Source organism: Nicotiana tabacum, chromosome 10, assembly GCF_000715075.1.
Source record: "Nicotiana tabacum cultivar K326 chromosome 10, ASM71507v2, whole genome shotgun sequence".
Classification (NCBI taxonomy): domain Eukaryota; kingdom Viridiplantae; phylum Streptophyta; class Magnoliopsida; order Solanales; family Solanaceae; genus Nicotiana; species Nicotiana tabacum.
The window spans coordinates 4531292-4544502 of NC_134089.1; the positions used below are offsets into that span (position 1 = coordinate 4531292).

The window sequence follows — 13211 nt, forward strand, 5'->3', positions numbered from 1 at the left end:
CCCGGTAGCTCTGCCCCTTCTCATCTTACGCATTGCCTCCATGACTTCATCGATCTCAATGTCCCTACAATTACTTACTTCATAGTGACTGTCGGCATTCCTCGATTCCCCAAGTATAGTATCCTCATCCCCTTCTTCACTTAGAAGTTTATGAAAATAGGTCTGCCACCTCCTCTTAATCTGGTCATCTCCCATCAAAACTTTGCCGTCATCATCTTTTATGCACATTACTTGGTCCAGATCCCGAGTTGTCCTCTCTCTCGCCTTAGCGAGTCGGAATAACTTCTTCTCCCCGCCTTTGTTCCTTAGTTCCTCATACAGACGAGCAAAAGTTGTCGTCTTAGCCTCCGTCACTGCCATCTTCGCCTCCTTCCTAGCTACCTTATACCTTTGACTGTTCTCTCTCTTCTCCTCCTCGTCAGTGCTCCCTACTAACCTTAGGTAAGCCGCCTTCTTTGCTTCCACTTTACCTTGGACCACTGCATTCCACCACTAATCTCCTTTGTGTCCACCATAGTGGCCCGTAGATATCCCTAACACCTCTCTCACCGCCTTTCTTATACAGTCCGCCGTCGTCGACCACATTGTGTTTGCGTCCCCACTACTTCTCCAAGCTCACATTGTGCTTGCGTCCCCACGAACTGAACGAGCACGTGATCACTAAATACTAAGCTAAGTAAATATTGTAGGACATAGAGATTATAATATAAGACCTGAATGGAAAGGTTAATTACCTTCCACATTTTCCTTTTGCTCTTCAAAGAGATGGGGATATCTGGACTTCATGTCTTCCTCGGCTTCCCATGTAGCCTCTTCAACCTTTTGATTTCACCAAAGCACTTTTACTGAAGCAATTTCCTTAGTTCTGAGCTTGCGGATTTGTCGATCAAGAATAGCCACTGGAATTTCCTCATAAGACAGGTTGTCCTTAACCCCTATAATCTCCGTAGGAACCACAAGTGACGGGTCTCCCATGACTTTCTTCAACATGGACACATGAAACACTGGGTGTACAACAGCTAGTTCTTGTAGCAATTCTAACTCATAAGCCACTTGTCCGATCCTTCGCAGGATTCTATATGGACCAATATAGCGGGGGCTAAGTTTCCCCTTCTTCCCAAATCTCATAACGCCTTTCATGGGCGATACCTTTAGAAACACCCAATCATCAACTTGGAACTCTAAGTCTCTACGCCGTACGTCCGAATATGACTTTTAGCGACTTTAAGTCGTCTTCAAATGCCTTTGTATCAAATTGAATTTCTCCATGGCCTGATAGACCAAATCGGGTCCTAACAACTCCGCTTCTCCGACTTCGAACCAACCAATTGGTGATCTACACCTTCGCCTATATAGAGCTTCATACGGTGCCATCTTGATACTAGAATGATAACTGTTATTATAAGCAAACTCAATAAGAGGTAGATGATCGTCCCAATTACCTTTAAAATCAATAACACATGCCCTCAACATATCCTCAAGAGTCTGAATGGTGCATTCCGCCTGGCCATCTGTCTGAGGATGAAAAGCGGTGCTGAGGTTCACCCTTGTACCCAATCCCTTCTGAAAGGATTTCCAAAAGTTTGTTGTGAAATGAGCACCACGATTTGAGATAATGGACAAAGGAGTCCCATGCAATCGGACAATTTCTTTGATATACAACTTGGCATAATCATCGGCCGAATCTGTAGTCTTCACTGGCAAGAAGTGAGCTGACTTGGTAAGTCGGTCTACAATCACCCAAATCGAATCATGCTTCCGGAACGAGCGAGGTAGACCTGTTATGAAGTCCATGTTTATCATCTCCCATTTCCAAATGGGAATTTCTATATTCTGAGTTAAACCGCCAGGTCTCTAGTGTTCGACTTTCACCTGCTGGCAATTTGGACACTTAGCCACGAAATATGCTATATTCTTTTTCATATCATTCCACCAATAAACCTCCTTAAGATCATGATACATCATTGTGGAACCTGGGTGAATAGAATACCTAGAATTGTGGGCTTCTGACATAATCTGCTCTCTGAGCCCATTTACGTCTGGAACGCATAGTCTGCCTCTGTATCTCAAGGTGCCATCATCTCCCCCTTGTTCAAAAACTATAGTCTTGTGTTTGTGAATTCCTTCCTTCAGCTGCAATAAATAGGGATCACTGAAATGTTTTTCTTTTACTTCGGCTACTAAGGAGGATTCAGCCCTGTTCTGGAGAACAACGCCACCATCTTCGGAGTCCAAAAGTCGAACTCCTAGATTTGCTAAACGGTGGACTTCCTTCATCATGGTTCGCTGGTCTGCCTCAATGTGAGCTAAACTGCCTATAGAACGCCGACTGAGAGCATCGGCTACAACATTTGCTTTCCCCGTATGATAGAGGATATCAACATCATAATCCTTAAGTAATTCGAGCCACCTTCTCTGACGTAGATTTAATTCTCTTTGCTTGAAGATGTACTGGAGACTCTTGTGATCTGTAAAAATGTCAACATGTACCCCATACAAATAATGGCGCCAAATCTTAAGCGCGAACACCACAGCTGCTAATTCAAGGTCATGAGTCGGATAATTCTTCTCGTGAGCCTTGAGCTGTCTCGACGCATAGGCTATGACTTTACCGTGCTACATTAATACATACCCAAGACCAACCCCTGAAGCATCACAATAAACAACGAACCCTTCGGTTCCTTCTAGTAGTGTCAGGACTGGAGCTGAAGTCAATCTTTTCTTTAACTCCTCAAAACTTTTCTCGCACGTGTCCGACCATTGAAACTTGACTTTCTTCTGAGTTAATCTAGTCAAAGGGGACGAGATAGAAGAAAATCCCTCTACGAAACGCCTATAATATCCTGCTAGGCCCAAGAAACTTCTTATATCAGATACTGAGGTGGGTCTAGGCCAATTCTTCACTGCCTCTACTTTCTGAGAGTCCACCCTCACGCCTTCCCCTGAGATGATATAGCCCAAAAACGCTACTGATTTTAACCAGAATTCACACTTAGAAAATTTGGCATATAGCTTGTGATCCTGCAGTGTCTGCAACACAATTCTGAGATGTTCGACATGGTCAGTCTCGCTACGGGAATAAATCAAGATGTCATCAATACACACGATAACAAACAAATCAAGATAAGGCTTGAAGACCCTATTCATAAGGTCCATGAAAGTTGCTGGTGCATTCATTAAACCGAATGACATTACCAAAAATTCAAAATGCCCATATCGAGTCCTAAAAGCTGTTTTTGGAATATCAACTTCCTTAACCTTCAACTGATGGTATCGCGATCTGAGGTCAATCTTGGAATAACACTGGGCACCCTGAAGTTGATCAAATAAATCATCTATTCTGGGAAGAGGGTACTTGTTCTTGATGGTGACTTTATTCAACTGACGATAGTCAATGCACATGCACAATGACCCATCCTTCTTTCGGACAAACAAGACTGGTGCACCCCAAGGTGAGACACTTGGCCTTATAAATCCCTTATCTAGAAAGTCTTTCAACTGGACTTTTAACTCTTTCAACTCTGCTGGAGCCATTCTGTAAGGCGGAATAGATATTGGCTTAGTTCCTGGAAGTAGATCAATTCCAAAGTCAATCTCTCTATCGGAAGGAATTCCATGGAGATCTTCGGGAAACACTTCTAGAAACTTATTTACAATTGGTACCGACTGGAGAGTGGGGATCTGAGCATCTGCATCCTTAACTCGAACCAGGTGATAGATATATCCCTTGGAGATCATCTTTCTGGCTTTAAGATAGGAAATAAACCTACCCCTAGGTGCTAATGCATCACCCTTCCATTCTAAGACTGGTTCACCGGGAAATTCAAAACTTACTATTTTGGTTCTACAACCCACTTTGGCATAACATGACTCTAACCAATCCATGCCCATGATCACATCGAAGTCTAACATCTCCAATTCTACTAAGTCTGCTACAGTAAGATGATGATGCACTTTAACTGGACATCCCTTATAGATGCACCTTGCTATAACTGATTCTCCAACTGGAGTGGACACTTCAAAGGGTTCACACAACTTTTCTAGTTCTATCCCAAATTTCTTTGCAATATATGGGGTTACATAAGATAGGGTGGATCCCGGATCTATAAGAGCATAGGAATCAAAAGTGAATATTGTTAGCATACCTGTGACAACATCTCCACGAGCCTCTGTATCCTGACGGTCTGCTAGTGCATACAAGCGGTTTCGACCACCACCTGCATTATTAGACTTTGTTGCACCGCGCCCTTGTTGGGACTGAGAGTTATGATGGGCTACTGAATTAGTGGACTGAGCTGCGTTGCCTCCATTGTTCTGTTTTGCCGATGGACAATCCCTCAAGAATTGGCCCTGCTGACCACACCCAAAGCAACTATTTGTGCCCAAACAACACAACCCCGGGTGCCTCTTACCACACGTGTTACAAATAGGGTAACCAGGGACTCTGTAGCCCACACTAGCCTGTGACTGTGAGTCTATTGTTCTAAAATTCTGGTTTTTCTTGTTAAACTTTGACCTCGAAACCGGTGCACTAGCTGAAGATGGAGCAGGTCCTGATTTTGATTTCTTGAAAAACTGGCGATTGCCTCCTACTTGAGATCCCCCATGGTTGAAATTTCCTGCAGACTTATCTCTCTTGCTGAATTCCCTCTCCTTCTCTCTCTGTAGCCGCTCTTCTTCCTTCAACCTGTCTTCGTTCCCTTGAACAAAGGCAACCATCTTAGTGATGGTCATGTCATTATTCTGAGCAGCTATATTAGCATCAGCAAACAAATCATCTGAAAGCCCCAACACAAACCGCCTAACTCTGGCCCTCATATCACGTACCATTTCCGGAGCATACTTGGCCAGAGAGACGAACTTGAGGTAGTACTCATTCACACTCATATCATTCTGTATAAGTCTCTCAAACTCCAAAGCCTTAGCTTCCAAGACCTCAATGGGTAGAAAGTGCTCGAGGAACGCATTTGCAAAATCTTTCCAAGTCGCAGGATCTGCATCCTCCCCCCGGGACTCTTCCCATGTTTCATACCACGTGTTGGCAACATCCTTCAGCTGGTACGCAGCCAGCTCTACTGCCTCAGTGTCTGTAGCATGCATCACTCGAAATATCTTCTGAACCTCATCAATGAAGTTTTGCGGATCCTCATCCTTTTTAGACCCTGTAAAGACGGGAGGTTTCATATTGAGGAATTCCCTAGACCTGGAACTACTCGTCTCATGAACCTCACTTGTTCCCTGCCTTTGAGCCTGATTAGAAACAATCTGGGTGAGCAACTGGATAGCTCCCCTGATATCCATGTCTGAAGCACTAGGCACTGAGCCCGATGCAACCCCCTGGGCTGGAGTGTCCTCCTCCTGAGTAATATTAGTTGTGGCCCCCTAGCTAGTAGCTGAGGCCCTTCTAGTGTACTTTCTTTTTGCAGGTATTTTTCTGAAATATGCAATTCGCACGGGTTAGAAAGATTCCTGAAAGCAAATCTCTAACTGCACGATCTAGAGTATGAAAGAAATGGAACAATCCTAGATGTCTTGGTGGTCAACTACTTACATGTGTGGCACGCACACACACATAAAATAGACCCTACTAGACACGGCTTCGTAGACTTCCTAGGACTCTTGAACCTGAGCCTCTGATACCAAGCTTTGTCACGCCCTGAACCTGGGCCTGGATGTAACACGACACTCGATGCCTGACTACATGTGACCGAGCGAACCAACTGGCTAGCTGAATCAACATGTGGTGTAACTATGAGCTAGAGGTAAATATAAAATATGATAATCTACTAAAGAGTCTAACTGAAATATCATAGATGCAGAAAATACTGAAAGGTCTGCAAGTATAAATAAGTAGCCGTCAAGGCTAACACATGAAATCCTGCTAAGATCTGACTGACTGGGTTATAGTCTACGAAGCCTCTAAAGAATACTGCAAATGCTAACTGTTTACCGGGACAAGGTCCCCGATATACCTTATTAACTGAAATACTATAATGACTAAAACAAAAGAGAGACAAGGCCCTGGAAGACTGGGGCTCACCAATAGCTAATACGAGATGTCCTAGCAAGCAGAATCGTCAACCTGAAAATCGTTACCTGCATCGCGAGATACAGGCCCCGGGCAAAAGGGACGTCAGTACATTTGAATTGTACTGGTATGTAAAATAGCTGAACAAAAGAACTGTCAATACTGAAACTGAAACTGAACTGCTAGCTGATAAACTGATAACTGAACAAGGAAGTAAGGATGTGAATACTCCCTCTTCTGAATGATGAACAACCTATTTATCTGAACATTAAACTGCGGCCTCAGGCCCAATATGTATATATATATATATATATATATATATATATATATGTACACCCGGCTTCGGGCCCAAGTATACGTATACATAACTGCGACCTCGGGTCCAAAATGCATAAAGCATAAACCGCGGCCTCAGGCCCAAATGCACGTGTTCAACATTCAGGAATTTAAATCAGGAACTGAGAATCATATTGTAATATGTGATACTGAAATTATGAGCCATACCGACTTACATGATACTGGTATAGTGAATAGGATTAAATTGAGATGAGTATTCATAATAAGTTGATTTGTCATAACTGAAACTTATAGAATATCGAATGATTATGAAACTATGTCATCTAGAGAATATAAGTTCTACTTCTATTCATGGAACCAAGGCATAATTACTTTCTGAGGAAACTAATAATGTTCATGATGAATGGGACGTAGGGAGAATCATAGATATTTCCAAACGTAAAGAGTTAGCCTTACATACCTCAATTTGCCCCTTAGTGATGCTACAATGATCCACACTACTAAGAACCTTCAATCTACAACAACATCCAATGGAACCCAATATTAGTAATAAATTCCATAACTTATGCCATTTAGGCATATTATCAAACACCTTGTAGGCATAGATATTTACACCTCATAACTATAGTGTTGGTTCATCCAACTATCACCATTAACCAACAATTCATTCCACCATCATTCCTAACAAATTTATAACTTCCAACAACATATGTATGACCATCCATTCACACCCAACCAACAAATCCTATCAAATAATCACCTTTAAATCCCTACCATGGTCATGCATTTTAATTGGGAATTTATGACTTCCAATCACCATACCATAAGTTTTAATACTTGATTCATACTCATAATTCCATAATAACACCATATATGTAAGTCTAAGGGTGTAGGATTACCTCTTGTAGACCAAATCTTGAAAGACAACTTTTGGGGTGTTCTTGAGATTTTGAAGAAATCCTATGAAACACAATCAAAATTATGTTGTAACTAGTGATTGAGAAGTGAAATCACCATGACAACACACTTAAAAACTCACCTTAGGTGTGCAATTGGATGCCTTGGTCGAGTTGGGGGTGTAGAGGAAGCCCTAAGCTTGATAAATGACTCAATTTCTCTTATTTCCGGTCTTTACGATATTTAAAACCTTCCAGACGCGCGAGCTCGCGCGCTTGTTCGCGCGCTGGAGGCAGAATACTCAGCAAAAACGCGCGACTTCGCGCTCATGTTCGCGCTAGTGATACCTGCCCAGTAAAATGGTCATAACTTTCTGTATACACCTCCAAATGACGAACGGTTTGTTGCGATGGAAACTAGACTCAAAGGGATTTAATTCGATAGGTTGTGCATCACACAATTAATTATATCCAGGTAGATATGCTCGCCCAAAGTGAGGTCTTGTGCATACTCATTTGCAAATTTTCAGCTATAATGAAAATTTTCAACTTGGCTTGGACTTAAGCCTCTCCTTAGACCCCAAATCACCTATAATATGCCTCGTACACTTATTATCATAACCACTCAATTACCATCACGCTAATACTCGTTTAATGCATCCACAACCGATTCAAATTACGGGGTGTTACATTTTTAACCTAATATTGCTTCAACTGAAATTTGAATATTGAATTATAAGATTGTCACTCCAATTATTTGACGGTTCAGTCATGTATACTGCTTAACATATCTAAATCAAACTTTTACCATAATAACGAATTTTTTCTCTCAAACTAAAAAGTTCGAAAGGTACAATGAAAAAATTAACTAGAAGAAGATTCAACTATGCATTCAAACAATATTATAGTAGCAATAGTCCGCCCGCTCCCCTAACCATTGTTTCAATGTTTGTTAGATTAAACAGTAATTAACATAGAAGATTAAGGTTTAGAAGAGGTAGAGAAGAGGTGATCTCATAGAATTTTTCAGGGAAAAATAGAGTTCAAATATATAATTTCGTCAAGAGTGATGTCGAAATAGACGATGCTTAGTCCAAAGAAGAAGAAATAAGGGAAAAAATGAAAATCTGATACTTAATTCTCCAAAGAGTCATGTTGGAGAATTGAATGTGGAGAATGAAATCATGACATTTTTACTCCTTATTTGCAAATGATAATACGTGGATAAACATGTGAATTAAAATAGAGCCCTAAGAAATATCTTTCTTAGTAAGTTAATAATATATATTATTCTTTTCTTTTCACACAATCTATTTGCCGTCAATTCTTTATTTTTAATGTTGTTCCAACACCATAGTAGTTTCTTAATGTTAAAAAAAGCCATGTGAGGGGATACTTAGAAATTTTTTGCACGCAATTTACAACAGACATAATAATAAATACACGCGATGAGCAGTTTTCTTCAATTGCGAAAGCAAGACGTAGTTTTGTAATTTTTGTTTCTAAACAGTAGGTGCATAGCTCCTTTTCTTTTGTAATAACTTATATACACTTCACTATTAATTGGATCTTTCCAAATGGTGCTGGTGGGATTCTGTTTATATAATTTACTAGTGAATTTGTTTTCACTACGCATATTCGTAAAAAGATATAAGTGAATACATTTATTATATTTGAATTGTTCAGATTAGCAAATTATTAAAGATATCAAATCCAATATACTATACAAATAAAATTAATTATTATAACATTTATCAAATATTTTTTTAAAAAGGTTCTTACTTTTTTAAAAAAATATCTACAATCATCAACTGATATTGAAGTTTAAATGAGATGAACTTAAATTAATTTTGAAATTTAGAGATAAATTAACAGCAGAAGAAAAAAACAAACAAATATGTTTCATTTCCTTCATGAAGTTAACAACTTGTTTGGATGGCTGTTACGCATTGTTTCATAATGTATCATATCGTATTGTATTGTATTGTAATGTATCGTTTGATAAATACAATATTTGGATAGATTGTGTCGTTTGTCATCATTTCATGATATCTCGCACCAGTAATATGAAGAATAAACTTGTAATATTATAAAGAAAAATTATGATACATGGTTAAATTATTATATAAAAAGGTAGGGTAAATGATAAATTAATAATAATAAAGGGTGAGATTGAGAGAAAAAGACAAGGTAACGACGTGACCACACCAAATCGGCCATTACATAAAGTGGCACATTTCGTCGTTATGTAACGACGGATTTAACGATACGACACAATACAATAAAATTTAAGTAACAAACAAAACAAACATCGTATTTAAAGTAACAATACAATACAATACAATGGGTAACAACCATCCAAACAAGTTATAAATGTATCACGCACTTTCGAAGAAAAAAAAGTATTTTTTTGGGTAAAAAATAAATATTTTTATAAGTAAATAGTAACATATTGCATATTACCACGAGAGTTTTATGTCCTTGTTATAAATATATATTATATTATGGATGTTCATTTAGTACTCCATTGTAAATAAGCTTCCTGAAGAAGCTTATCCATATGGGACTCCGCCGTAAATATGATTATCTATTCAGTACTCTATTGGAAATAAGCTTCCTAGAGAAGCTTATCATTTCGGTACTCCGTTATGGATAAATATTACCCCCGGCAGAAGATTATCTATATCTAGTATAGTAGCAGCTTACAAGCAACTTACAAGAAGCTTACATAGCAGCTTGTAGTAGCAGCTTACACAGCAGCTTGCAGTAGCAACTTACAAGCAGCCTGCAGTCGCAGCTTACACAGCAGCTTCCTTTCTTCTATAAATAGAGGAGATTTCAGTTCATTATGTACATGAATTTGAAGTTGAATAATAAATCTCTCTCTCTCTCTCTACTTGTCTTGATTTCTTTACTTTAAAGTCTTTATTTTATAATACGTTATCAGCACGAGACTCTGTCATCTCGAGCAAATACTTTGAAAGTATCAAAGGTACGAACTTTCTTCTTGTAAATAATGTCAAATCTTTCTAAACGTGAATTTGTAGTATTGGATATATTGGGTAAAAGCTACGTGTCTTGGGTGTTTGATGCTGAAATTCATCTTGATATGATGGGTCTAGCAGACACCATCAAAGATAAGTTATGCATTTTACTTGCTATGTATGCTACTGCCATTAAAATAAAATAAAAAAGGTACTTAGGAACTGTCACGACCCAATTTCCGAACCTGGTCGTGATGGCGCCTTTCATGAAGACAAGGCCAGCCATTCAACCCAATTCATCCTTTTAAGACAATTAATTAACACAATTATAATATAAACATGGTTTAATAATATCCAATAGCGGAAAGTATAGATAAAATACGGAAATCCAACCCAACTCAGCCCTAACCGGGGTGTCACAAGTCATGAGCTACTACAGAGTTTACTAAAATTCTACAAAGTATGGAATTAGGAACAAAGTCTGAAGATATCATAAATAACAGAAGATAAGGGAGAAAACGGGTCTGCGAACGCCATGCAGCTACCTCGATAACTCCGATGAAAACTGAACAGCAGAAAACTCGCTCTATGCCTCAGGAATACCTGTACCTGCATACATGGTGCAGGGAGTAATGTGAGTACTCCGACCCAGTGAGTAATAAATATAAATAATGACTGAAGGTAAGAAAATACGTTAAGGCACACAACATTCTATACGGAAGCAGTGAAATCATTTAAAATAACAATTCAGTGAAACATCATGTGAAATTTCTTTTAAACCAGTAAAACAGGTAATTTGGCAGTAAAATGACGAGTAGAAATCTGCCCTCGGGCTCAATATCAAAACAACAAGTAGAAATCTGCCCCACGGGCTCAGTATCAAAATAACAAGTAGAAATCTGCCCCTCGAGCTCAGTATCTCAGAACAGTAGAAATCTGACCCTCGGGCTCAGTATCAAAATAAAAATTAGAAATCTGCCCCTTGGGCTCAGTATCAAAATAATAAGTAGAAATCTGCCCCTCGGGCTCAGTATCTCAGAACAGTATCAGCCCCTCAGGCTCAGAACAGTATAAAACAACTAGTCAATGAAATAAGAGCACATAATTATTATGGCAGATAATGCAAATAAAGAATAAATGCATGAGTGCAATGCAATGCATATGACGGTACCCTCTGGTACCCACTGCGGCGTGCATCCCGAGCCATCCATATTTATTTATCGTCGACAGCGCTCACTGGGGGTGTGTACAGACTCCGGAGGGGCTCCTACAGCCCAAGTGCAATATCAAGTCATCTCGTGGCATCAAATATAGGCCCTCGGCCTCATATCAATCTCAGTATAATCACCCAGGCTCTCAGCCTCAATATCAATGTAATCAACTAGGCTCTCGGCCTCAATATCAATATAATACTGCTGCGGCGCGCAGCCCAATCCATGCTCAGTCCAGAAATCATCATAAGCCCCTTGGGCATTTGTAAAACAGTAGTTCTCAGCCCGAAATATCATTTAGAAATATCATTTAAGTTTTCAAATCTTAGAAAGATGGCTGAGTTTGCAAAACAGTATTTAAAACCTTGGACTGAGGTTAAATGATATGCAAAATATGTGAAAGCAGTGATATCAATCCCTGAAGGATTCAAATAATTGGCAAGAAGCCTACAATTGGAAACATGACTGAGGATATAAATTCTTTAACAAAATAAGTGAGGAAAACCAGTCAAAAATCCCCTAAGGGTTCTACAGGTAGGCACAAGGCCCCAAGCATGGCAACAAGCCCAATTCATAATAATAAAGTATACGTCTCAACCAAAAATATAGTAAAATATCTATCGGGACGGACCAAGTCACAATCCCCAACGGTGCTCTACCCCACGCCCGTTATCCGGCATTCAAGTCACCTCAATATAGCGTTACGATGTGAAATTTCGGGGTTTCAAACCCTCAGAACAGCATTTACATCTATTACTCACCTCTAGCCGGCCAAATACTACTCCGCGATGCCCTTTCCTTTCGTATCGACCTCCTCGCGCGTCGAATCTGGCCAAAACCACAACGAATACATCACAATAGGCTTAGGGAATATAACCCAATCGAAAAGACTCGAAAAATATCAAAAATCACGAAATTTGCAAAACCCGAGCCCCGGGCCCACGTCTTGAAATTCAGAAGTTTTTACATCAAAATGTTCCTTATCTCGCCACGAGTCTATACATACCAAATTCACAAGAATCGGAGTCCATTTGACCCCTCAAATTCCAAATTTAGAATTTCAATCTCAAGCCCTAATTTCTTATAATTTGGCTATGTTTTCATGGATTTCTAGGATGATTCTTCAATAAAATCATGTATTTAACTCATAAAACTTACCTCCAATCGATCTTAGTTTAAACTCCCTTCAATCCCCGTCCAAAACCCGACCAAACGATGTCCGAATGACTTGAAATTTTGCACATGTATCCCAAATGACACAATGAAGCTACAACAACTCTTGGAATTTCATTCCGATACCCGGATCAAAATCTCATCTATCAACCGGAATTCGCCAAAATACTAACTTCGCCAATTCAAGCCTAATTCAATACCGGACCTCCAAAATTACTTCCGGTCCTACTCCTAAGTCACAAATCACCTCCCGGAACTAACTGAACCGTCAAAATTCACATCCGAGCCCTCTAACTCATAAGTCAACGTCCGGTTGACTTTTCCAACTTAAACCATCTTAAAAGAGACTAAATGTCTCATTTCTTATCAAAATCGCTCCAAATAAATTCTAATGCATCCAATACCGATAATGAAACATGAGGAAGCAGAAAATGGGACGAACGAGATGGTAACTCATGAGACGACGGGTCGGGTCGTCACAGGAACCTAGTAAGCCATAATCATTGGACGAGATTCTCAAGCATTTTATGAATTTTAAAACACTATAATTTGTATATCTTTATGTTCTATTTTTCACTTACTCGTTTTCGAATTAAGATTTTAATTTTACTCCAAAAGAGTA

The 13211-nt window shown here is 39.5% G+C and overlaps 1 protein-coding gene across 1 annotated transcript; it reads right to left on the reverse strand.

Moving 5' to 3' along the window:
• Positions 1–615: 615 nt before the first annotated feature.
• Positions 616–5301, reverse strand: LOC142164834 (uncharacterized). Its single transcript, XM_075223582.1, has 5 exons — positions 3447–5301; positions 2701–2942; positions 1942–2616; positions 735–819; positions 616–641 (listed from the first exon to the last, which is right to left on the reverse strand). The coding sequence occupies exons 1-5, from the start codon at positions 5299–5301 to the stop codon at positions 616–618; spliced, it is 2883 nt and encodes a 960-aa protein (XP_075079683.1).
• Positions 5302–13211: the final 7910 nt, after the last annotated feature.

Coding starts and splice junctions, on each gene's coding strand:
- LOC142164834 (XM_075223582.1), bottom strand. CDS start 5,301: ATGGATATCAGGGGAGCTATCCAGTTGCTCACCCAGATTGTTTCTAAT. Junction 2,617..2,700: donor AAAGATTGACTTCAGCTCCA/GTCCTGACACTA, acceptor GTATTAATGTAG/CACGGTAAAGTCATAGCCTA. Junction 820..1,941: donor TGTATCATGATCTTAAGGAG/GTTTATTGGTGG, acceptor TGAAATCAAAAG/GTTGAAGAGGCTACATGGGA.